Source organism: Branchiostoma lanceolatum, chromosome 4 (assembly GCF_035083965.1).
Source record: "Branchiostoma lanceolatum isolate klBraLanc5 chromosome 4, klBraLanc5.hap2, whole genome shotgun sequence".
Lineage (NCBI taxonomy): Eukaryota > Metazoa > Chordata > Leptocardii > Amphioxiformes > Branchiostomatidae > Branchiostoma > Branchiostoma lanceolatum.
The window spans coordinates 16662961-16689056 of record NC_089725.1 but is presented as its reverse complement, the minus strand read 5'-3'; the positions used below and the strand labels follow the sequence as shown (position 1 = coordinate 16689056).

The window sequence follows — 26096 nt, the reverse complement described above, 5'->3', positions numbered from 1 at the left end:
ATTTTCAATCAGATGTAGTTTGAAAGACATCAGTGGTATGAAACAGATCAGAATGATATTCAATGTCCTACATTGTATATGATTGTATTTTGTTAGTCATTGAGAAAGGCAACAAAAAATATTTTCCTGAAGGACAAGCACCCTCTTGTAGTGCCATGTTGACATTATCAGTGGTAAAACATTCTCCTATGCTAAAACAAAGACTATTCTTGTCTGCTTTCAAACATGAAATAGTTGCCCATGAAAAAATCCTTGATCTGGCAGAAAAGCAGCTATGGCCCAAACTGGCCTTTAAGCTGATTATCGCCTTTACTTGCACCATCTACTGCGTTTCATTTTGGATGGAATGAGTCCATTCAGTGGAAATTGGGGCAAAGGTCACTGGTCTCCTCATCAGCAGGGCATGGGGCAGAATCATTTGCATCCATCGTTGGTCCACACAGCATCGCCCGCAATAAACAAGGGGATTAGTTTTAAGCCAGGTTCAGCGAGTTGTGCTGCTATGTTCTCATGCTCAAATAATTCTGGAATGAGCTGAGTTTTGAAGGTCTTTGTTCAGTTATACTCCACTTAGGAAGGCTGTAACATTTGGTTGGGGCCAATTACGTGTATCACTGCTTTCCAATTTTTTACATCTCTGCGCTCCAATTTTCAAATAGTCATTGCTGATTCTGGCGTGAAAATAAGAAGATTTATCTAATGTGTTGCAAAACGCAGCTGAAGTTATAGCACTGAAGCTCATTCCACAAGTCTCATTATAACACAAGCATCAAGCCTTATGTGGTGTAGGTTTATAAAAAGATGCATATTTGGCTCACAGACAGTAACGGAATAGTGATACTTTTTTACAAGCTCATCATCAACAGAATTTAGTCATTTCAAACCAGTGCAGTGTGTGCAATACTGACTTCATCTTTGTGCCCTTTGTGCCCTTCAAACTTCTGATAGTACTTGATAATCATTAATGCATGTTTGACCTCATTTTAGTAACAGAATTATATCTGTGAGATTAAATAGAGCTACCCATGCATGTGCTTGTCCCTACTAATGACAAGTACCGTAATCATTTGTTGCTTAGGATGGCAGCAACCGAAATTTTATTTGTTTAAAAATCTGTTTGTAACCTTAAGAAAGATGTCTGATGAAAGATATTCTCATTTCTGTTTCCCATCATTTATGTGTGTTGATGTCATTGCCCCCAGCTTATTGAGAAACTTCATCCTAATGTTTATGTACTCATAGCGGTACATTGATATTAGGCACTTAAGCTTTCTTTTGCTAACCGTAGCACAGATATTTATACTTCCATTCCAACTGTCTTACAGGGATTTCTCAGAAGTCATTCATGTGAAAGAGAGAAAAGAGGCTGTGCACGAGATTCGGTACTCTCCGGATGGAAACTATCTTGCTGTTGGGTCCAACGACAACTTTGTTGACATCTATGCAGTGGGGCAACATTACAAGAAGGTGGGCCAGTGTGGGAAGTCCTCCAGTTTCATCACACACATGGACTGGTCGGAAGATAGCAAGTACCTACAGACAAATGATGGGGCTGGAGAGAGGCTGTTTTACAGAATGCCAGGTAAGACTTTTCTGTGTTTCTTCTAGGCTTTTTCATGTGAACATGAACCTGGTGGGTTTCTTGACCTGCACGTCCCACTTCAATCTGTGATACTTGGTCTATTCTAGAAAGATCAGTCTATTCAAGTGTCTAGAAAAAGTCTACTTTGTGGTGACAGCAACATACCTCTTTTCCTTCAAGGAATGGGTTTTATCTGTCTGAACACTTGGCACGAGCAAACCAGAGCAACATTCTGCCCATATCGAACAAATTCTCTACGGAGTAAGATAGGGAGGATAGAAGTTCCCCTTGTGTATGTTACTTATAAAGTTTAATGGCAAAATATTTTACCTGTTTTACAATGTATAGCCTCTTGCTCCACAAGTGGTACCTAAGAGGACTAGATTTCATTGAACAGCTGACATCTATGATGCTGTGATAAATGTCACAATCACTGCCCAAAGATAAAACTTGATGAGCAACATAGTAAAATTTTACGGTGCAGAGATTGTGGTTATTTATACAGTGATAGGCCTATCCTGTGGTTTTTGAGCTGTGGGTACTTTTGAGTATGAAATGGCTGAGTGATTGCCTGTTGAGGAAAAGCTTTATTGTCTTACCAGCTACATAACCGCGGTGATGTGGGGCCAATTGTCTGGCACTCAGCGAACTTTCCATGCAAACAAAGTGATCATTATCATTCTATGTTAAGCATGACAAAGTCGATATCTTGTCTGCTACCCGGAAAGATCAATAAAATTGTTCTCTATCATTTGTTGTCGCAACAAAATTGATTCCCAATGCTCCCTGGGGGACTCTTCATCCTCACATATTGCTTCTGCACAAGACGAAGGGGCTTTAGGATAGGTGTGTTGTGACACTGACAAAGTGCTGGTGCATCCCAGTGTTGGCCTCCACTATCAGACAGCCAATATTGTGGTCTGCCCTTCCTCACCTTTTTGAGAGGAAGATATGAGCACTATGCATCTTTGTCGCAAGTTCTGTGATAAGCACCGAAGTGTGGACATTCCCAAAGTCCCTGGAGTGAGCACAAGGAAGCGTGCCGAGGATATCCAAGCCCCATCTTGAAAGACATCAAATTTCAGGTCATTTTCTTTCCAAATCAATACTGTTTGAAGATATAAGATTTCCCAAGCAGTGATGCATAGCGTGACTTATGGTAGTGAAATTGCCGGTGTCATGAAGTGTATCCGCACATTATAGGATTGTACGTGTGATAGTTTTGTCAGGTACCAATTACTCCAGGCACCAGACTGGGCTGTTTCTGGCATAGAAACATTTAGGTGAAGTCATCTGGGGACAATTTTGCATTCACTCTGAAGGGTTTTTTGGCCAGCATTTGCGGCTTAATAACATAAAATGACATTATGTTTCTATCAGGCTTGATAAGGAATGCACAGAAATAGCAAAGCAGGGTAACTAAAAATACAGGTATTCTTCATAATCTGCTGAAAATGAATTGTACATTTCAATGTCCAAACATTTTTTTTTTCATTTTAGAAATTTTAAGGTGCAACATACAAACAGTCCTCAAAGATACAATCACATTGCTCTCCCCAGTGAAAACTTGTTTGTATGTATGCTTGTTAAATGTACTGATATTTCCCACTCCACTTTGGCATTGCAGCTGGAAAGCAAGTGACCAACAGAGAAGAAATCCAGTCCATCCACTGGGCTTCCTGGACGTGTGTCATTGGTCCAGAAGTAAATGGCATCTGGCCCAAATACTCAGATGTCAACGATATAAATGCCACAGACGCCAGCTTTGGGCACGATGTAGTTGTCACTGGGGACGACTTTGGCTTGGTGAAGATGATGAGATTTCCCTGCCTTAAGAAAGGTGAGCCCATCAGATAATCTGAAATAATCCGTCAACTACGTTGTAAAACCTTAAGGGTTGGTGTAGAATGTTAACATAGAAGAGGTGCTGATTGCTGTTAATTCCTCATACTGGGCACACATCTTTTCTCACGTTTCATTTCCAGGTTGTACTGTATTTGAAATATTGGACTGACATAGAAATCTAGGCTTAGATACTTGTGATGATATGATCAGCAACATGTAGAAGTTGTGAATCTTGGATTAAAAGCAGTGAATGTATGTCCCTAAGGATCATCTTGACAAGTAAGTAATAAAGCTAGCTTCAGATTCAAATCTTGTCTCCTGTTCAATTCAGCCTTTCTTGTGTACATATATACCAGCATGTAACTTTCTTGAAACATGGTGTCAGGAGTGGGTCAAAGTTGCCCACAAGTCTGTATCTCAGACATTCGTGATCATGCTTATATCAAGAGCTGGTCCTGCAAGGGAATATTGGATGGCTTGAGGCCCCACTTTTGTATTCAAATCATGACGTTTGTTGGCAAGGGACTGTCTGCCATGCTAGTCATTCATCTCCTTTCAGTATTTATTGGATGCTCATATAAGTTATGAAAAAGTGAACCAGAAACATTGATATTGTTTTGCCACGGGGAAAGCTCATAACCTCTCGGCTGGAAAGAAAATACATGTTCTCACTGAGGGTTTATCTCAACATTTAACTCAAACCATCAGAGAGTTCCATATTGGTCCAATGCTTATCTCTATATTGGAGTCCAATATCATGAACATGAGAGTGTTTTTTGCAGTTTCGGCAGCAGTTGCTTTGATACCACTGTACTGTTGGTCCCAAATATAGTGCATTTACAACTTTAGAGGTTGCTAAAGCTTTGGCAACCCCTTATTAGTCCTCTAAATTTGTACATGATTATATGTATATTTATACACTGATTTTACAGGAAGATTCAGCATAGACCATGACATTCTGTTCAGGTGATTATGTATATTCAATTGACATGGAAATTAAGTGCAGGGGATATCATGCAAAGTTTAGTCAGCACTTTTTTCTAGTGGTTGAGCATTCTAAAAAAAAGATTTATGAAATGTGCTCCAGGACCTATAGCTGTAATTAAACATTTTAGAGGCATACATTTAAATGTAATCAAAGCCAAATCAAGTCGACATACATTTTGGGTTCATTATGCTTTTTAAAAATTCACAGTCACATTTTATCTCCTCAGGTGCCAAGTTCAGAAAGTACACTGGTCACTCCGCCCATGTGACAAACGTGCGCTTTGCTCACGACAACTCTCGAGTGGTGACAGTGGGGGGAGGGGACCACTCCATATTCCAGTGGAGGTTCATCCCAGAGGGAATGGATGGAGACATAGGTGCCAACTCAGGTAACATATTCTTTGTAAAAGTTCCTTTCTTTATAGTATTTCTCACTTTTAGATAAAAGGAAAGATGAGAGAACATACTATATTAGAGAAACAGGAAGGAGAATAGTATCATGCATTTTGTGTAGGCTGTATCTATGGGAAGAGCTGCGATAGATTAACAGTACTTTATGTCCATCTGATACGGGCCCAGACTTGGCTGTCTTCCTGCGGTACAATTGATTGTACACTACTGATATATAATTGCCTCCTGCATATTCTGGGCTGCAATCACAGTCTGGAGAGTAGAGGTGATTAATTGTCCCACTCAGCATCCTGTTAGCACTGTGTATGGAATGGGGCTAGAATTATATGCTTTGTCAGGAAGCAGTTCACTTGGGAGCTGTGTGAGGCACCTTACATTTTATCATCCAAGATTGCACACACCATATTTGTGCATTCAACAATTTCCGAAACTTAATATCAGTCTCAGTCATGTATTGTTTCAGTAATGTTAGATATAAGTAGTTAGTAGGGCACATAATTTGTAATTGGAAGTACACATGAAGCCCTGACTGTCCATGTTTTCAGGCTATGCAGATTCCAACAGCGAGGAGAGTGACTCGGATCTGTCGGATGTAGATGAGCTGGACACAGACATTGAGCAGGAGAACCAGATCAGCTATGACCGGGCTGTCTACAAGGAGGACCTCCCCCAGCTGAAGAAAAACATCAAGAGAGACAAGACAGGACAGAAGAGGAACAAGGCTCCAGGAGAAGGCATCAAGTTAGAGTTTGTTCATGGGTAAGTTCTTGAATGTGTATTGTCATGTATATTGCCACATTATTTAGCCCTTTTCTTACAGTCATTCAGAAATGATAACTTGCATACAATGATGATGTGAACACAGAAACTGCACCCTTATTTTCAAAATGGTCCCAGCATGTTTTATTTTAGCCGCAAAACATTGATGGTAACCCCAATAAGTTCAACACTTACTACTTACTTCCAACACATATCGAGCACAGCCAGCCCTTGGATACTGCTGCCTTCCAGTCAAATATGTAATAAAAAGATCATACTTTTATGATGCCTTTCCTGGATGCCAGAAGTAATCTTGGCATATTTATTGGTTTTATACTGGCAGCCTTCCACCTAAAACTTAACACTAGCAGATGTTACTAGAATTTCTTGTGGTCTTGTCCAAGGTGCTGAAAATGTAGCTTCTGTGCAGCCACTACCCAGAATGTTGTGGTGGCCCCCATTGTGTCCTCTTCATAACAGCCTGAATGTTTTTTTTTACCAAAAGAGCAAACATTGTAACTATAAGGTACATTGTATTTATCTTTCTTTGGTTCCAAATAATGAAGCTCCAACGTTATTGTTGCATTGATTATTCCACAGATCGTTGCCTTCCTGAAGTTATTGTTCCATTAACTGTAGATGCCAGCATCCTCTAGATTATTAAAGTATTACATAAAAGACCAGCAGGAACTGTCCTGGTGGATACTGGGAAGAATCAGTTAGTGGGACTGGTTTGTCTTGTGTAACAAAGACATTCCCTTTGAAGTTATTGTTGAATAGGACCCCTATAATCCCACTGTCAAGGCATAGTACATTGGCAAGTTGGCATGTAGGATCAATGCTGTCCCTGTTGTGTTGATTGGTAATCGACATCACAGCAGGGAGCCATAGTAAACTATTCACTGCTGTGTAAAAAGATATGCTGTGTACTATAATCATGTTTCCTTCATATGAAAGAGCCAGGCGTAGTTTACAACCTGTCTTTTTCCAGTCATTGTTGTAGCTTCAATTTTCTGTCAAGGTGAAACTTGATAGGATTCAATCCCAAATATATGTACATTGCGTGGGATGTGTTTAAACTCACAGAACCCCAACACCTTTGTACATTGTGTTTTAATCAGGCCTTTTAAAGGATTCTATGAGATAGACAACATAAATCTGTGCCCAGACATCATGATACATAGTGAAATTTATCAACCTATAAATGTGAAGGAATTTGATTATGCTTTGACAGCCGCATCCATCACCCTACATGTAAAACCATGCTTTATTGCCCTCTTTGGCCAACCATGTGAAGTCTACTAGTATTTGATGTACATTTATGACAATTTTTAGATTGATTTTTCTTGACACAAAAAATAACCAACAGCCCAAAATGTAATTTTGTTTGGAGAAAAACTGATTATACATATTCAAAAAAGCCCTTTATTAGGTACATTATATTTATCAGCTACATGTAGTTTTTGTACAGATGCGATCTGCCATATGTAAGAGCCATAAGAAGCCATTATTTCATTTTTGTTTGAAGATATAGAAAGCCCACAGCCCTTTGACATCTCCTTTTTGGGCTGTGCTGTGCCTTTGAAAGTGCATTACTGACATTTCCTTTCAGTAACTGAACAGGTAGCCCATTACTCAAAACCTGTAGTCAGAACTGCACGGACAGTTTTGAATTGTATTCATTTTCTTGCTCCATGCTTTTTGAGACCAAGGATACCTTCACAAGCCATGAGAAATGAGGAAACCTGCAGTTCTGACATGAATGACGAGCTGTGGCCAATGGGTATAGAACCTTTAGAACTTCCCATTTATGGAGGTCAGCTCAATTACACATACAGATCAAATGATAGGATATGATATATCCAGACCTAATGCTGGTGAAATTGAACTGCTTGGTTCCCATCCCAGGTGTCCTAAGAGATATAGGGCTGGTTTTATCTCTAAACTTCCAGGCAGTAAGGTATTGTTGAAGGGTGGCTGAGGAATTTAAAAAAAACAACCTTTCTTAGGCTTTATAAACCTTCCTCAACCTTAATTTTTTTCAGGTAGTACCTTATAGCAAGGTGATAATTTATGCAAATTAGTATGGTGTCATGATTACGTCATCAAGATTTACAAGGCCACGCCCCTTTTTTAGAAAAAACGCTCTCCTTGGCTTGTGCTTCGATGTTTATCAATATAACTTTGCAGGAATGTACATGATAGTAATACTTAAAGAATGACGCGTGCCTACGAGTTTATTTTGAAATATCGATTTTTTGCGAACTTTTTTTGTTGTTATCACTTCAGGTACCGTGGTTACGACTGCCGAAACAACCTGTTCTACACTCAGACCGGGGAGGTGGTGTACCATGTGGCAGCTGTAGGGATTGTCTACAACAGGGATAACCACTCACAGAAGTTCTACCTGGAACATACAGATGACGTACTGTGTCTCTGCATACATCCCCTGAAGGACTTTGTCGCTACAGGACAGGTAAGGCATTACAAAAATCCCCCCCCCCCTGATATTGCAGTGGACTGGAATTTATACTGTTTGGCCTGCAAGTATTTCAGGATAGTGTGTCAGGATGGCACTGTGGACCAGTTGTTCTGGACTTTATTTCCAGTCCAGTCCTTTTTTTTTTCAAGTATGGTGTTCCCTCAGTCCAAGGCTTTTAGGTACATGGGGTCAAACTGAGTTTGTCTCATACCACTGTGTTATTATGATCATGATTTGTCATGATTCTTATGGTGATTTACTAGACTGTGCAACACAAATGGCTATCTTGGCAAGTATAAGGGTAATGAAAGTCAAGAACCTCTATCTTAGCCATGAAGGCGTCGTTGTTGGCTTCCGTTCAAGTGGTGATTGCAGTCACTAAGTGTAAATAGTATTGCTGCGTAAGGTCACCAAGGTGGCAGGTATATGGACATGATGAGTGATGAGGCTATTGCTGAATGCCATTCCAAGAACCCTGGAGTTACCAGCCATCTGTTAGTTTAATAATAATAATAGTCTTTATTGCTTATTCCTGCCCAGAAGGGCTAAATGCACAGAAGACCACACGTGGTCTGTAAGGAACATAATGTAAACATAAATTGATAAAATGCTACATTCTAATGCTAAAAACTAAAGAAAGAAAAAACATACAAACTGTGGGATATTGCTAAACTAAATGATGATCACCTAGTAGTTTCTTAGTATTCACTGTAACTTGGGTATTAAACAGGCTGAGTATTGGAGGTCATCACTCCAAGTTGGAAAATACATGGTAGGGTCAAAAATGATCTTGTTCAAGAGAAAAGTTACCATGATCAGTGAATACTTCTCTGCTACATGTATCTTGAAACATCTTGTTTTACCCATTGTATGCTTCTTATGGCATTTGCATGACAAGGTAGTTGATTTTGTAGCATGTTGCTCTAGTTGCTACACTGTCTTTTTAAGGCAGTTAACTACCCTCATGTGGAGTTATTTAGTCCAGCATTAACAATCTTACTCAAGACAACCTGTGTCAAGTCCAAGTTCCAAGTTAACTTGTCCCTCAGAAGATTCGTTTGCCAGGACAGTTGTTCAGTGCTTAAACTTGCCTCGTAACTTGAATCAACACAACAAGTTTTGACAAATCAAATTGCATTAACTAAGTGTGGCTACTTCCAAGGCCACCATTTATCAATTTGTTACAGTAGCTCACAGATAAGAACTGTATTGACAGCTAACAGCTGTGCAGTTGATTGATGAAAACGTTATAGATCAGGTGTGGCCATGAGCTTGACATCATACTATTCCACCTGATTGCTGAAAATTGTTTTTATGGTACGGCTTTTATCATAATTTGAATTGTATTCAAATCAGATAACTTTTTTTTCTGTCTCACATTTAAACATTGATTTTTGTGTGGATCATACTGATTGCAACTGTTTCATTCTACATTTGTGTGCCATTAAAAAACAAAGCTCTGTTTGGCAAATACAGTACTACTAGTATTATAATCCTGCCTTTTTAAAATTCTGTTGGGCAAGCTTCCAGTAGCACTTCCTCCAGAGTTTACCACAGGCCATTGTCTTTACGACCCTGTCTGAGCCATTATTTCTCCTAACAGACCGATACATCTGCTTACACTCACAGTTATGGCCAAGAAGCCCAGATAAACCACTTTCTTACCACGTAAAACATTAAAACCACTCAGGGAAGTATTAAGTTCCAATATCCCTATTGACTACTAGTGGGGGGACGGCTTCTTCAATGTTATGGCTTGTGGTGTACATGTATTTCTTTTGTGCTTGAATTAGATATTCTGTTGGACAGCAAAATGGTATTTTGAACATAAGGGCAACACTTTGGCAATGTAGAGTTAAAAAGATATTAAGTAAAAGTAAAACTTTCTTCGTCAGTTCCCTTTTCTAATAGTACGTTCACACAATTTTCTGTGCAGATTAGTGGTAATCATTGATAGCTGCATGTCTCTTTGTTGTATGTTTGCAGTGCTTTTGACACAGCCCCAACACCAAAATTCTCTTTGGGAAGGTACCTGTACTTGTACAGTGACGCCTTGCACTATAATATTTCCTGTGTATTAAGGAAACATATAATACAGTTTAAGCGTTTTGTATGCGTGTAGCTTCCCCAAAAACAGCTAGTCTGCTTTTACAGTAATCTAGACCTATGCTGGCAGCAAGCAAGGCAGATGATAGTCATGTAGTCATCACGCCTGATTGGCTGACTGGGAATCAGGGAGGATGACCTTGGATTAACTGGGACCATCTGCTATCCTTGTAATTGGTAATCATTCAATCAGGGAATAAACTCTACACAGGGAGAAGCATACATCTTCGTTAGATTCAATGTACTGTGCAGTATTCTCTTTCCTGTGAGATACCCTGCTTGCTATCATTTAGCCTGGAAAACGGATAAGCTTGCATAGAGTTCTGCATAATGATGTATTCTAACCTAACACTATACAATTCAGTGAAAGTTAGAATGAATTGAGTATTGAAATGTTCCTGCGCAAAAGTATATCACAAACAAGAAAATCACTCAACAGAATTTTAGATTAACTGTGTTGTGACATGTTCTTAGATTTTTAATGAAATGTCTAGTTTCACTGTACTTGTTGGCTATTCTGGCTGCACTGCACTCATAGTATTTGAATAAAAAAAGATACTCCAGCTCTGCAGCTTTTTTTAATTGCAGGTATTCAAATTGAAAGAGTATTTGATAAGACTTCTTCCCTGACAGGTTGGCAGAGACCCAGCTATCCACGTCTGGGACACAGAGACAATGAAGCCGTTATCTGTACTCCGGGGAGGCCATCAGAGGGGGATCTGTGCTGTAGACTTCTCTGGTAAGGTGTCTTCCCCTGTCATTCCCAGTAAAACAAAGAAGAGCATTACATACCTAAAGTGCACCACACAAGCCACAGAAGGCTCATTTGGTTTGAAGAAGTTGCTGCTGGGAAACATGATGGATGGCATACATTTAGTTAGTGGCATACATGTATGTGGAAGTTCACAGGAAGGCTGTGCAATGTACAATGTAGTTGAAAAGGGTTGAGAATTCCAACTACTTTTTTTTCCAAATGGATGCTATCTTTCAAGTCAAGTCAAGTCATATTTTTTTAGGTTCATAGACATATTTAAAAAGTTAAAGGTGGCATAAGCAATCACAAGTAAAATAAACATTTATTGTGTAGTAACCAGTGTTCAGTGGTAGAAATACTTTTTTTCAGTCTTCTGCAATATTGCAGAATGTCAAAATTTTTTCCTGCAATTTCAAAATATTTTCTGCAAATACACATGCCTCCATACTACAACCTTCTCAACTTAATAATGCCTACTTACTTACATTATATCTATAGCTTTGCAACATTGCTGTAATTCTTTATTCTCTCCCTCTATCTTTGATTATCACTAGCAAAGTTTTTAAGAGGAATAACATGCATGTGTGTGAAAAATATTCAAATTAATAGCGAAAATTGCAACAGCAAAAGTATATTTATTCAATATCAATCAAATCAAATATTCATTGATCATTTCGGTATGTGTATCAAAATTAAAAACAAATTCAACAGCCTGCCTGATAAGGAGGACAAGGGAATTATATCCTTGCGAGAAATACGTGTTCTGATGCGTATTATGATTAATAAATAAGATTGCACGACCTGTGACACAGCCACGGCCCACAGAAAACATGACGAAAGCGGAGAAAAAAATGTAAAATTCAAAATAAAACGCCTGTACGCAAACCTTGGCCTCTGTGTAGTTTTTTGTATAAATCTGAAACATTGCTATCGGTTTCAAACATCGGACTCCGACTTCGGACATTCGGGGAGACTCCAGAGACGGACCTGCGATGTTTAATAGTTTTTCACGTGGGTGCCCCCCTCCCCACTGTGTCGGCACAGGAGAAAATGTTCCGCCTTTTCCACACAAGGCGGTGCTCAATGTCTATCCGAGTAGTTCTCAACTTCATCGCTGCCATCTGGGCTTTAAGGACCACGGGCTAATGTAGTGGCCACCGTTTCGTTCCTTCTGTCATCGCGCCCTGGTGCCCCGAGTTCCGGCTCTGAAGAAATCGCAGCTCGCGACATACATGTTTACGCTGGAAACATCCGGGAATTGTTTTGCCGACCCCGAGATCGTGACCGCGGAGATTAGCGAGAGTTGACGGAAATGCACGAATTTGACATTTTCTCACACGATTCGTCCCCGAAGTTATCACGGAAAGTGTCAAAACCCCCCGAAAAAAACTGACCTCAAGTAGCACCAGGCAGTCGGAACGCACCGAAACGCCGCCATCTCGCGCGGCGCTGTGGGCTTCAGTTTATTTACAGCGCCGCTAGTTTGCTTAGTACTAGTAAGTCTATATAATGTCCTGAATTGAGAGCCATTGAATCCGGAGTCTGATTTTTTTTCTTCTGCAAAATTGCAGATTGTTTAATTTTTCTTCTGCAATCTTGAAAATCTTTATGCAATTTGCAGATTGCAGACGGGTATTTCGAACGCTGAGTGTTTATGTTCAAGATGTAGGTACATTAATTTTGTACTTCTGTTGAGACAATCATACCTGTTTGGATGATAAACTTTTACTCCTTTCAATATTCGTCTCATCTTATATTCTATAAGTATTCATTGAATCTTCCATGCATTTAATGAATACTGATCTCTAGACTGTTTTTTTTATGTCCTGATATTTTGTGACACCATAGTACTTTCTAGTTGTAACATTCCTTTGCTTTTTCACCTCCCAGACAACATGTCCCTTCTGCAATAACCTGGTCCCACAGCTAATTTCCCTTGAGGAAGAGCGGGATCTCTTTTAAGTTGGGCTCTAAACTGAGCGAAATGAAAGTGCTGTTATTCCTATTGATTTTGAGAAGACCAGGCGCTATACTGATGCAGAAGTGAATGGCAATAAACATTAATGAAGGAACAAAAATGATACTTTTGACTATATGAGGATCTGGCAGAATTACAGTTGTCGTGTTTTCTCAAGCAGCTCACACATTTAATATTTCTGCTGTACATGTATTTTGAAGTGTACATACTAAATAACGTTTAATAAAGGTCTGTGCAAACTTTTATTTGTTGCTTTGCAGGTAGCCAAATTACATTTATAAGAATTCTGCATGTTTGTATGAATGGTGTCCATCCAGGCAGCAGTTTGTTATTTTGTATCAGAGTTACATACACATACGTGTTATACATGCACACACAAACACAGACACACACACGCACACAGCATAACCTCTTAAGGTGACAAATGTGTTTTGAAGTCATGAAATGTATATTTATCTTAGTGCACGTATGTTAGATAATTGGTTCTGGCAGGTGACTTACTGTGATAGGACAGGAACGTTGCTGAGCAAACGTTATTTACGATGTATTTTCCAATGTAGAACATTTCCATGATTGCCCCAGATTATTCACTTAGCGTGTATCAGCGGTCGTCCAGATAAAATTCTAGGTGCCGCTGGTTTGCACTTTGTAATTCTCTTGGTTGGTTATCCCCATCAATAAATCAATCAGAAGCCACATAGGGCATTGGAAACATGGTTAAGGACCTCTAGGAGCTCCAAGTCAAACTTGAGCAAGTGGTCAATATTTCATAAGGAGCCAAGCAATGTAAATTGTCAGAAGCCTAACTTTGCCAAATCAATTTTGGAATAAATACATCATGCCTCTTACTCGAACTTATGCTAGGGTCACATTTCCAACCCGGGGCCCGGCCGGGCAGCTTGTGTAAACGAAAATTATGATATACAAGACAAGAAAAGACACAAAACGAAAGAAAATTGCTCCTAAATGTATATTGTGTATTTTCTTGATAATCACTTACTATTTTTCGTTTTCGCAAACAGCCCGGCCGGGCCCCGCTTTGAAAATGTGATCGAAGCATTAGATGTGGTTTAATTGGCACAGCTCAGTTTAACCCTCTCCCTGCTGCCTATCCACATAACCAATACAGATCTGTTGCCAAATGGCTACATCAGCAAGGAGAAAGTTAAATGTGGATTGCAAAATGTAGTTGATTAAATGATGAATAAAATATTGCTCTGTTACTGAATCTTTGACCAGTACCCTTAAAAGGTGACCTCTTACAGTATACAAGTCTGAAGTGAGGTGTTAGAAAGAGATACACTACATTTTTGTATATGTATGTACATGTACCAGGATGCTGATTTGCCTTATGCCTTGTTGCAGGGGATGGGAAGAAACTTGCAAGTGTAGGACTGGATGACAATCACAGCATTGTGATGTGGGACTGGAAGAAGGGCGAGAGGCTGGCCACGACCCGGGGCCACAAGGACAAGATCTTTGTTTTGAAGTGCAATCCACATAACACTGACCACTTAGTTACTGTTGGAATCAGACACATCAAATTCTGGACGCAGGCAGGCGGTGGATTCACCTCCAAGAGAGGCACCTTTGGAAACATTGGGAAGCTGGACACGATGATGTGTGTAGCATATGGAAAAACAGAAGATTCCGTGTTTTCTGGAGGAGCCAATGGAATGGTATACATGTGGCAAGGAACAAATCTTTTGAAGACAGTCAAGGCCCACGATGGTCCAGTATTTGCCATGCATGCATTGGACAAGGTATGTGTTTTTTTGTAGTTTCCTGTACTTCTGGTAGGTTAACAATTTATATTATATTCCACAATAGTCCCCTAAGATCATACATTTGTAAATCAAGACAGAAAGTATATGTTTTGTTCACCTATCATACATGGGAAGACCTGTTGATTCTGACAATGTGTTTTTATTTCCTCGACAGGACAGTTTTGAAGTTAATTTTTTTTATACTGATCTGTGTACTGTCTGTTGCAGGGCTTTGTTACTGGAGGGAAGGATGGAGTGGTAGGGCTGTGGGACGACCAGTTTGAAAGATGTCTGAAAACCTATGCCATCAAGAGAGGTGCTCTGGCCCCTGGGTCCCGGGGAGTCCTGTTGGAGGACTGTCCATCCATCCGGGCTATCACCCTGGGGCACGGCCATATCCTGGTGGGCACCAAGAATGGGGAGATTCTGGAGGTGGACAAGAGCGGACCAATGAACATCATTGTGCAGGTGAGTCCCCCCTTTTGTCTTCTTCAGTCGACCAGAAAATATTTTTTCAAGTGAGATTGGAGTAATGATAGCGACACCTGTGAGTTATACAATGTACATGCAATATTCATGTATTGATAAAAAGCTTTTATTAGCTACTTCAGTTACTCATATATCCTCAGATTTTGAACTTTGCCTTTACGTTTGTGGTGATTTGATTACATGTTCAAGAGAAAATGGAGTGCTTGTGATGGTTGTAAGTTCGCGGGAGCACTATGTAATGTCATGTAGTTCCATACTGTTTAGTAATGGAAACAAAATTTTTTGGGGTTGTTTTAAGTTTTCGGTTAACTGGTCACCGGGAAAAATGCGCGATGATGAAACCACCCCGGAAATTAACAAAATTACAGTATACTCATGTGAGATGTTGTCCTATGTGCACACAGGGGCACATGGAGAATGAGGTGTGGGGCCTGGCCTGCCACCCACACAAGGACCATTGTGTGACCATCAGTGATGACAAGACACTGCGAGTCTGGGACCTGTCCCCAGAGCACCGCATGTTGAACGTCAGGAGGTTACGCAAAGGGGGCAGGTGTTGCTGTTACTCCCCCGATGGCAAGGCCATAGCAGTTGGTCTTAGTGATGGTGAGTTCTTGCACATTTTGACAAAAGTACCAAAATTCCATCATGGTATACTTTAGCAATTCTGGAGGGGATTAGCCTCCCCAAAAGACAACCAACGGCAGAAGGAGTCATTTTAAGTTAGAATTTTTTATTGAATTTCCCATACTTTTGACAATTTGTATGCAAGAAAATTCCTTAACATAAGACAAAAAAATTGTTTGATATTTGTATTTCAGGGAGTTTCCTGGTAGTCAATGCTGACACACTAGAAGACATGGTCACCTTCCATCATAGGAAAGAGAACATTTCTGACATCAGGTTTTCTCCTGGTAAGTAGATTTTAATGAAGATAAGCCGTAATTAACAGCGTCTGCTTTCATTAATGTTTTATGCCCCATTTCTCTTACCATGTAGATGGCATGGCCCTTGCTATTAGCTAGACGTGCACAGCTGTAGACATGCAAAGCTGCATGTGTAATGGTCAAATGCGTTATTTTATTTGAAAAAGCTGAGGCAGGGTGAGTTGATTATATTGTAGAATAGTTCATTAACAGGGAAACGGTGTGCTAAGGGAGACGTCCTGAGGTATAACATGTGAGATGAAAAAAAATTGCTATGATTATATGATGAATTGCAATTGGGAAAAGATATAGAGAAAACTTAAATCTTCCTTTCTACGGAATCAGACTTTTTGAATAGGATAACCCCATAAATGCACTAATGTCAATGGAGGGGATAAATGTGTATGTTATACATTTGATAGTTAACCATGTTTATCGGAATAATGGAGTTATTTTGCAGCGTTATCATTTTTAGCCAGGAATAAACTTTAAGGAACATTTTGTTATTCCAGTAAGATTATTCAATGCTGGCTGGCATGGGAAACTTCCATACCACATATATATTTGCTATCCACATCCCACTCTACACCCACCTCTTCCTCAGGGTTTACAGTGACATGCATCAGCTTGATGCCACTCCATGCTTCCAGCATGCACCAGCATGTTGGGCAGTTCAGCAAAATTCTTTGTATCTGCATCTTTCCCGCACTTCTTTGTAGAAAGAATTACCAGATTTAATGTAGTTGCTTTGGCTAGACACTGAAAGAATATAAGCCTCATGCCATTGGTTTATGACCGCCTGTGGGCTTCAATAAAGCATTGCCACCTTTCTTGCTGTGACACTAGCATTGCCTGAAAGGCTGCTTCTCTCTGCATGTCTAGAAAGTAATTTGGTGTACCGTGCACTGGTAAATGTCCCTGTTCCCAGCTGCAGCTTCCCCTGAGCCTGCAGACCTACACATACATGGGAGAGCCCCAGGCTGCAAGGAGACTAATGCCAAAAGTACTGCCAAGTAAATTAAAGCACAGGGTTCTAGCCAAGTAGTCTGAAGGCACTTTTGAAGGGCCATTTTCCCTTCTTGCAGAATTCTCTTTGATCTTTTTTTGCTTTATACTTTTTCAAATCATGTGCTATGCACATGCCCGTAGCCTTTTCCACATTCAGTTTTTCAACCAAAATGCTCTAGCCCTTTTTGGCTAGAGCCCTGAAGACATTATTACTGTAATGTTTCGCACCTGTGAGTGAAGATTGTGGGATATTCGTCCACATACGCTGTAGTCTGTAGCTGTCAGACAAGCACCTCCCAGCCCACACTACATGTACATTGTCTTAGTCCAAGTAGTTTTTCTTTTTATTCAGTAGCAAATAGCAGAACCATTTGATTCATGTCCTTGGTACTGATCTTTTTGTCGGTGTTTCAAGTGTACTTTCTCACCATTCCTCTGAATTCCATTGCTGACACAAATGTGATTGTGACTGTGAGTAACCTGTATGTGTTATGGTGGCACTATTTGTATTTCAATGTGCACCACAGCACACTGTTTCTTGATTAACATGTAGGTATTGGATTCCATATACATATACATGTACATGTATATGACCTTTTTTGCACACACTTCCTCCAACTCTTTTTCTACAGTTTTTGTTGAAACCTTTTCACTTACATGTACATCATCTTCCTATTTGTCATCTTTAACCTTGTTCTAGAGCATTTTTCTGTGGATATTCAATTTAGATAAATTGAAATATCTTTGAAAAGAGACAAGCTGATACTATGGCACTCATCATTGCAAGCACTACCAACAATTTAAAACTAAGAATTAAAACATGTCTTCTTGCATAAACTACATACACATTTAGTAGTTAAACCAACTTTTATCTGGCACTTGTACTTTTATATAGGGGTACAATCACATACCATCTAAGAATTATTTGCAGTTGTATGAAATTCATGTTGTCCATCCTCTCCCACAGATCCAGGAAAATACCTTGCCGTAGCATCCCATGACAACTTTGTGGATATCTACAATGTTCTGAGTAGCAAAAGAGTGGGCATCTGCAAAGGTGCATCCAGCTATATCACACACATCGACTGGGACAGAAAGGGTAGGTACTTTTACAACATGTAGATCATGATAATCTTGTTAGGAGCCAAACTTTTAGGAACTTAACTAGTTGTACTGTTTTATACAATGTAGTTAAAACTACTCTTCTCAGAAAACAGCAGACTGTAATGTATACCAAAATTATGTTCTCTGTTGTTTAGGAAAGTTACTACAAGTCAACACAGGTGCAAAAGAGCAGCTATTCTTCGAGGCACCAAGAGGCAAGAGGCAAACCATTCGGTCCACAGATGTGGAGCAGATTGACTGGTGCTCATGGACCTGTGTGCTGGGCCACACCTGCGAGGGGATCTGGCCTGTCCACAGCGATGTTACTGACGTCAACTCAGCATGTTTGTCCCACGACAAGAGAGTGCTGGCCACAGGAGATGACTTTGGCTTTGTTAAACTGTTCGAATATCCTGCCAAGGTAAGAGATGACTAAAGTTGTGACTTAACAGCCTTTATTTCCTGTATTTCAGCATCACATATTTCTGACAGCCAATACTGGTATTTTCTGATCATTACAAGTTTGTGTCTGTTTTTATTTCCTTCCTCAGGGGCAGTATGCCAAATTTAAGAAGTACATAGGACACAGTGCCCACGTGACTAATGTGCGATGGAGCCATGATGACAGGATGCTGGTGTCTGTTGGTGGTGCTGACACGGCAGTATTGGTGTGGGCACACAACACACCTGGGTCCAGGCAGAATGGACTGAAGGGAGAGAGTGAAGACTCTGAAACTGACTCTGAGGAGGAAGGAGGTTAGTCATGTCATGATTGTAAAATATTTATACAGTTACATGTAGTATATGGAACCACAAACATTACGCTACATGTTGCCTTGTTACATTTTTGGTACCTTGGTACAAATTTGATAGCTAACATTGGAACATTGGCCTCTTGATTCACAGTCAGTTTTGTTTGTGTGTTTGCCCTGTAGGCTATGACAGTGATGTGCAGAGGGAGAAGGACATTGATTACACTACAAAAACCTATGCTGTAAACATCAGAGAAACAAGCGGTACCAAACCCCATCTACAGCAGAAACAGCCAACTGGGGAGGAAAGGTAAAAACCTGTTTCAGCATACATAAAAACAAGCATAGGTGAATTAGGATTGTACCAAGACTAGTCTTAATTCTGATCATAGTTCTCAAAGTATGAAATGCACATGTATGTCACTGTTGCATGATCTTGCTTAATACTCAGATTCTATTTTTATTCGTGAAACAATAGAATTTTGTTTGTTGATGATTGTCTTCAGCTGCTCTCTTTCTCAGTCTAGATGTTTTACTGCTTTTTCTTTAGATATTTGTTGCATTTGTATATTTCCAACTTGACTCTTTATTTTGTGCTGTCCTTTTTTCCCCTCCTGTCTTTTTTCCACAGCTGTAATGAGGTCAGTGCTAGTCACAAATTGACAATGTTTTGTTATTGGCCATTTGCTTGCCTTCTGGAGGAAGGGGATTGTGAAGTAAGTCTTTTTGTGAGACAAGTTTTCTATCTTTACTATAGTTTCTGTTTTAGTCTAATGATAAGATTAATATCATCCCTAGATATTTGCTGACCACCTAATCCTGCCCTGTTACTTGTGATCAGACAATTTCGTCGTTTGTTGTGGTTTATGATATATGTTCAAAGAGATTCCATGAGAATCAGGTAGATTGTTGGCCGAAGAACCAGCCAAAAGGTGTCAGTTTCTCATTTATTAAAGAAGTACTGTAACAGCTCTCCAATACTGTAAGATAATGGAACAGTGCTAAAATGTTTAATTCAGAAACAAGAGATGTACTTTTTTAAGACAAAATTTTCTGATTTAAGAGAATGCAAAAACATGACTTTATCTTTCCATTGCCTTTACAATGTATATTTTGAAAGTGTATTGCATTATGACGTTATCATATACCATGATAGTAGTTATATTCATAAGGGTTGGTTATGAAGAGACAGAAAAAAAAAGCCACACTTTTGATCTTTTACTCTACTTTTACTCAGTAATGCTTGCAACAAGAACACTTTCTTTGCTCATGCTACTGATAAAGCTGCTAAGTCTGACTTACTACCGACTCACTACTTCTTCCCTTCTGCCTGCCAACACTCACAGAGGATCCAGGTATATTACCTTGGACTGGTCACAACGTGTTGTCTAAACAGTTAGACCAGGAGGGGTTTAAATATTTGATGTGTAGCTAAACTGCAGTCTGAATGTAGCTGCATTCTGTCTGTGTCAAAGTGATATGTGGTAGTGTACTCACCTTCTGAAACATTTTGCACATGGGAGTTGAGAACACCTGTAGAATTGTAATCATGTAACTGTAGACACTATGTGCTGTAACATGCATGAGTTTGTGACTGGTTTTGGTTGAATAGATGGTTTTGTAAGTCTGTGGTAAAGGTTTTTTACATGTTACGTGTTAGCACAGTATTTCAAGCTAGTGCTGTTTTTTGTAAAAAGGGAAATTGGGGAATCCTCCATGTAGAGATTAAGTTCATGGTTGATATGGTGAGCTCATGTGAGGTTGTCTTCAGGGCACAAGAGGCCATGTACAGGTAGTGGTTAGATCTTGGTCGGTTGTGTTAACATCAAAGGGATTCCTAGGGTGTTGGTGACCATGTCTTAAAATTTGTAGCCTGATTTTGTGGTCAAGCAGGTAGTTGAAGCAGTGATGACTGCTATTAGTGTTGATTTTTAGTCTAGTTGATGTTATCTTTAATGAGGCCATTGAGGTAGAAGAAAGAAGACAGGAGGTTTGCATTCATATCATCACCATCTCCAGCCTTTTTGCATGGATAAGATCCACTGCCTGCTCGCTGCACTCTTTTGTTTCCTCAAGCTACATCACCCATTCAAGACCCATTGATTGACTTTACTGAAGAGGTCTGACAGCAATTCTGCCTTAAGTACTGCCTTCCAGCCTACAAAGATGATTTCACTTTCAAGTGTGCACCATATGCTCACAGAATATAAATGCTGGTATATCTGGATGGAGGGTTCCCCAAATCCTACTTCTGCTGGTTGGTGGATCTGGATGTGTCAAATTTTACTTAGAAGCAACATATCTTCAATTTTCTTTGCGTTCTGCATAATTTTGAAGGTCAAACTGTTCAAGGAACAATCATGATAAAACTTGATGGTGTATGTCATTATCATCCTTACAGTAGTGAGGGTTTTTCACTGCTGTTTACTCCCTCTCCACCCAGGCCTACTGTCAGCAGGGGTGGAACGCCTACTCCCAGAGTACAGAAACTGGAGAAGGGCGAGACCAACAAGAGAAGAAAAGGAGTAGTGGAGGTAAGTTGCTACTTTCCTATCCTTACGTTAACTTTGAGATATTTAGTTGTAAAAGACATTTATAAGTATCACAGTTATATCAGACAAAAACGTTTTCTACTCCAGCATAACCAACACCTCTGTTTCAAACTAAGGAAAATAAAGATCTTCACAACTGTTTGTTACAGAATACAATAAGACTCCCTGAAAGTAGAACAGTCAATAGAAATTTATGGATCACTGAGGAAGACCTGCTGATTTGGCTTTATATTATAATTATTGGACCAGGTTTTTCTCAACTTTTTGTCCATTTGACTCTTGCAGGACTTGGTGCTCACAACTATTCACGGCTACAGAGGGTTTGACACCAGAAACAACCTGCACTACATCAACGATGGGGCAGACATTGTGTACCATGCAGCAGGGGCAGGCATCATACACAACCTGGCAACAGGTAGGACATTGCACCAAAAGACCTGCAGCATATAGCAGGCAGTTTCCAACTTTGGCACAACATCCTAAAGTAATGATATTCAAGACTTAACATGGAGGAAGGCCTGTAAAACCAGCTCTTTTGTCCCAATGCTCTCAACAGTCTGGATCTGATAAAAGCTTGACAGGAAGGACTAACCAGATCCATAGAGACATAGACTTGAGTCTTGACAGTAGGTTGGTAAAATCATTGGTCTTGGGAGAACAGAAATGCAAGCTCTTTAAGCCCCTCTGCATCAGTGCCAGACTGACCATGTCTGCAGATAAAGTGCCTCCTTGTTAACACCAAATCCTGTTATCTCCTTACCGACTCACTCCAACGGTCTTCAGGCAGCTTGTCTTGTTGCATTACGTTAAGGAGCTTTAGCGGTTTTATGGTGTAGCAGGATGATTTGCATGCTAAGCGGGCCAAGGATGCTAACACTAACAGTTGCATGGGGTTGTATCAGGGCTATCCTGTGCCTAAAGAGGAAAGCATTACTTACCCTGCTAAGCTAAATTGTCATTGCAGGTGTTTACTAAATGGGTTATGTGACATTGTGTGACATGCCAGAAAAGCTGTGAGAAAAGGCGACATAGCCTGGTACATAGCCATGGTGCTGATACCTGTGTTGTGGTAGTACTGTAACAGTCACTCCAAGCGATTGTTGAATAATATAGCTACAGTTGCTGAGTCAGAGATAAAAGCATGAAGCTTGGCATGCTGAAACCCAGGTATACACTCAACATTTTCAGGGGTGGAGCCATTGCAACAAGCATGTTAGAGGATCCGTCTGTCAGGATTCCCTCTGTTTGTTGGTATAAACTTTGTAGGGAACTTTTACTTTCTTAAAAGATGTAGGTTTTAGTCGAAGTTAAGTAGATTAGAGTTGTAATGGCAGAATCCCAAGGCATGGAAACCTGTTGAAAATCTGTGTTTATTACATACATGCCTTCGAGGGGGTCAACAACTGTCATATTTAGGTCACTGTTAGCTTGCCAGAAGGTAGCTGCCTAGATACCCCTGTACATGCCTGACAGTTGAGATGCCATGTGTTGATAGTTGTTATCTATGCGTAGCAGCAGCTCAATGTACATTTTACCTTATGGACACATTTTATGCCATCAGGCAAAGCCTGGGACTGCACACTTCGTAAAAATGATAAGTATTATGTACCCTTCTTGTCATGACAAGAACCGAAGAAGGATCTTAGAGCATTTGACATTCTGTTAAGGATTTGATTATCAGAAAAAGATTCAGGGGGCTCTTTTTTCTTGATATTTACTATATTGAATATTAAGAAAGTAGAATTACTTACCTCTGAACCTCTACCAGGAACTTCTTTAAAAGTTAATGTCCTATATGCAGCTGTTTCCAGATAGGAAAGTGTTGGAATTTGAAACCTTGGTGGTTTACTCCAAAAATTACTAGCTGTTTATAGGACATTTTTTGTGCTGGCTGAATTGTTGATACATGTAACTTAAGAGGATATCCTTAGAACATCCTCCTTGCAGTTCTGCATAAGTCCACCATCCATTTTCAGGAAACCAGAGTTTCTACTTGGAGCACACAGATGACATCATCTGCCTCACCATCAATCAGCACCCCAAGTTTAAGAGCATCATTGCCACCGGCCAGATTGGCCAGGTCCCCTCAGTCAACATCTGGGACTCAAACACCAAGGAGACCCTGTCCATCATCCGGGGCTTCCACGCCAAGGGGGTGTGTTATGTCAACTTCAGGTAAGCCTTCATCTCCTCTTGTGTATATGTTTTTACATGTTGTATGAGAGGGCATGAAGGGTCCTCCAATTTTCAGACAGGGAGACATGATGAAATGTATTTGATCTTTCCCCATCTTTCTTTCCTTTTTTGTTGACACTGGCAAGCCTCTATTTTTATCAATAAGTGTGGCTGAAACTTTACACAGCGCTTTCCTCAAACATGGAATGCCCATTTAACGTCCAACTGAATGGTTGCTTTGAATCATGTTGACAGACACACAAAAGCACAAACTCTCTCGAAAATGTAACCATCTTTAGCTTTGCAAAGGTAATCAAAGCTCACTGGAGTGAGCTTCTGAGGGAGTAACTGCCTTTTGAGACTCATATTTGCTTGGAAATCTGCCAATCAGGATAGAAAGTAACAAAGTTAACATTGGTCACTGCATAGGAAATGGAATGTCTCATTGTTTTCTATCTATCTACAGTGCCACGGGAAAACTTCTCCTGACTGCTGGTCTAGATGATGAACATTCCATTGCAGTTTGGAGGTGGCAGGAAGGTTGGTTCCTGTGCTTACATCTTTATTTGATGGTAGAATGTTGAAAAGACTCAATGGAAAATGTTTGATATTTTTTCTTAATCTGTCAGACAAACAATTGGATTTGATATCTATTGTATCTCACCTTCCTTCCTCTTTTTTTCCCAGAGTTTGTATAAAGAAGCATTTTGACCTTCAAGATTGATTTAGCCCCCACCCTTCTGCTTAATAATGTATTTTTCAGATTTCTTTTTAAGACATACATTATACAAATGTACATCTTATACAATGTACTTTTCCACTCAGGTACCAAGATAGCCAGCAAAGGTGGGCACTCAGGAAGGATATTTGTGGCAGAATTCAGGCCAGATTCGGACAGCCATTTCGTGACAGTGGGGGTGAAGCATGTGAAGTTCTGGACGTTAGCTGGAAGTACCCTGATAGGGAAGAAGGGGGTGATCGGCCCCAACATGGCAGGAGAGGCCCGCATGCAGACCATGTTGTCTGTGGCATTTGGAGCAGTAAGTCTTATTCATTTGTCTAGTTAAAATGGACCAACATGTACAAGTTATCACCATTATTTCAATAATGTGGTCAGACATTCTGTCTGACTCAGTATTCTAAGATGGCTCAGATTTTTTAAGAATCTTTGAATAAAACTGTAACAGTTATACAATGTAATGACCTCACCTATTTGTTTTAATCACTTTCAGTTTTGACAGGATTATGTTTAGATTACTTTTCCTAATTGAGTAAAAGTAGAAGAGGAACAGTGCAGAGTTATATTCTCAAATTTTGGTCACGTTTTGGATAATCTTTTATTGCCATTTTCTTACATATAGTCTAAAATTCTGTCTTTCAGAACAACCTGACCTTCACAGGAGCAATGAGTGGAGATGTGTATGTGTGGAGAGAAAACAGCTTGGTCAGACTTGTTGCAAAGGCACACAACGGCCCTGTCTTCACCATGTACACAACGCTACGAGACGGGCTCATCGTCACTGGTGGGAAAGAAAAACCGTGAGTTTTTGTTATCCATTTGTTCCACAGCCTCCTTAAGATATCAATACCTGAATGATTTTATGTATCCTTAATACTGAACTGAGAATGTAATTCCCTTTATCATTTTGCTGTGACTAATTACAATTAATAAGAATACTAACCCTTACTAAATTTACTTTGGAAGATGCACTTGATATTGTCAACCAGTTGCTCAAGTGTCAAGTACAAGTGTGCATTTTATTATGGCACCTTTGATACATGATTACAGAGACTTTTCAATGATACTGAATAATAGCAGTCATATGAAACTTTTATAATCAAAGCTAAATTGGTCTTGATTTGCCTGCTAGGAATAGGACAGTGGCTGCCTTTTTTAGAGTTAAACCACTTTATTAACAATGCCATGTCTTACTAACCCACTAACTCTGCCTCTCTCCTCTTGGTGTTTGTTGTCTGGCCAAACTGCCCTACAGGAGAGAGTTTGCCATAGGTGGGCCAGTCAAGTTATGGTCGCAGGACATGGAGCGTTGTTGTTTGTTTGAACTCAACAGCCACGACCCCCGTATAGCTGTTGTAGTACGCTCCGTCTGTCGGGGCAAGGTATGCGCACCTGCACGCTGTTCCGTCTGTCCTTCCTCGTGATTTTTATGCCTTGTTGTTGCATTTCCATTGACTGTCCTGTACTAGGAGTAAGGAAGGAGGCCCTGTCAAGCTGTGGGATCAGGAGATGAAACGTTGCCGAGCCTTCCAACTGGAGACCAACCTGCCCGTAGATGTGGTCAGGTCTGTCTGCAGGGGCAAGGTATGCCACCAGACTCTGGCTAGACACTTGGTTTCAGCACCAAAGGCCCCATCAGTACACTTTCTATCTGGATGTGCAAGCTGTTCATAATGCATGT

The 26096-nt window shown here is 40.1% G+C and overlaps 1 protein-coding gene across 9 annotated transcripts in view; it reads left to right on the top strand.

Annotated features, from left to right (window-relative positions):
- Window positions 1-26096, top strand: part of LOC136432933 (echinoderm microtubule-associated protein-like 6) — a 53451-nt gene that overhangs the window by 22737 nt on the left and 4618 nt on the right. For 3 of the 9 annotated variants that reach the window (XM_066424594.1, XM_066424593.1, XM_066424590.1), the window contains 22 exons: window positions 1326-1582; window positions 3210-3422; window positions 4642-4803; window positions 5371-5584; window positions 7874-8060; window positions 10806-10911; window positions 14270-14667; window positions 14899-15138; window positions 15564-15765; window positions 15981-16073; window positions 17014-17088; window positions 18061-18192; window positions 18353-18618; window positions 18749-18953; window positions 19133-19259; window positions 21393-21483; window positions 21787-21916; window positions 23478-23676; window positions 24143-24216; window positions 24502-24716; window positions 25058-25215; window positions 25671-25797. In XM_066424594.1, the coding sequence (XP_066280691.1) occupies window positions 1326-1582; window positions 3210-3422; window positions 4642-4803; window positions 5371-5584; window positions 7874-8060; window positions 10806-10911; window positions 14270-14667; window positions 14899-15138; window positions 15564-15765; window positions 15981-16073; window positions 17014-17088; window positions 18061-18192; window positions 18353-18618; window positions 18749-18953; window positions 19133-19259; window positions 21393-21483; window positions 21787-21916; window positions 23478-23676; window positions 24143-24216; window positions 24502-24716; window positions 25058-25215; window positions 25671-25797 (3871 nt within the window). Of the gene's footprint in view, window positions 1-1325; window positions 1583-3209; window positions 3423-4641; window positions 4804-5370; window positions 5585-7873; window positions 8061-10805; window positions 10912-14269; window positions 14668-14898; window positions 15139-15563; window positions 15766-15980; window positions 16074-17013; window positions 17089-18060; window positions 18193-18352; window positions 18619-18748; window positions 18954-19132; window positions 19260-21392; window positions 21484-21786; window positions 21917-23477; window positions 23677-24142; window positions 24217-24501; window positions 24717-25057; window positions 25216-25670; window positions 25798-25884; window positions 26000-26096 lie in introns of all 9 variants that reach the window. The other 6 variants (XM_066424597.1, XM_066424595.1, XM_066424598.1 and 3 more) reach the window with 4 other exon arrangements.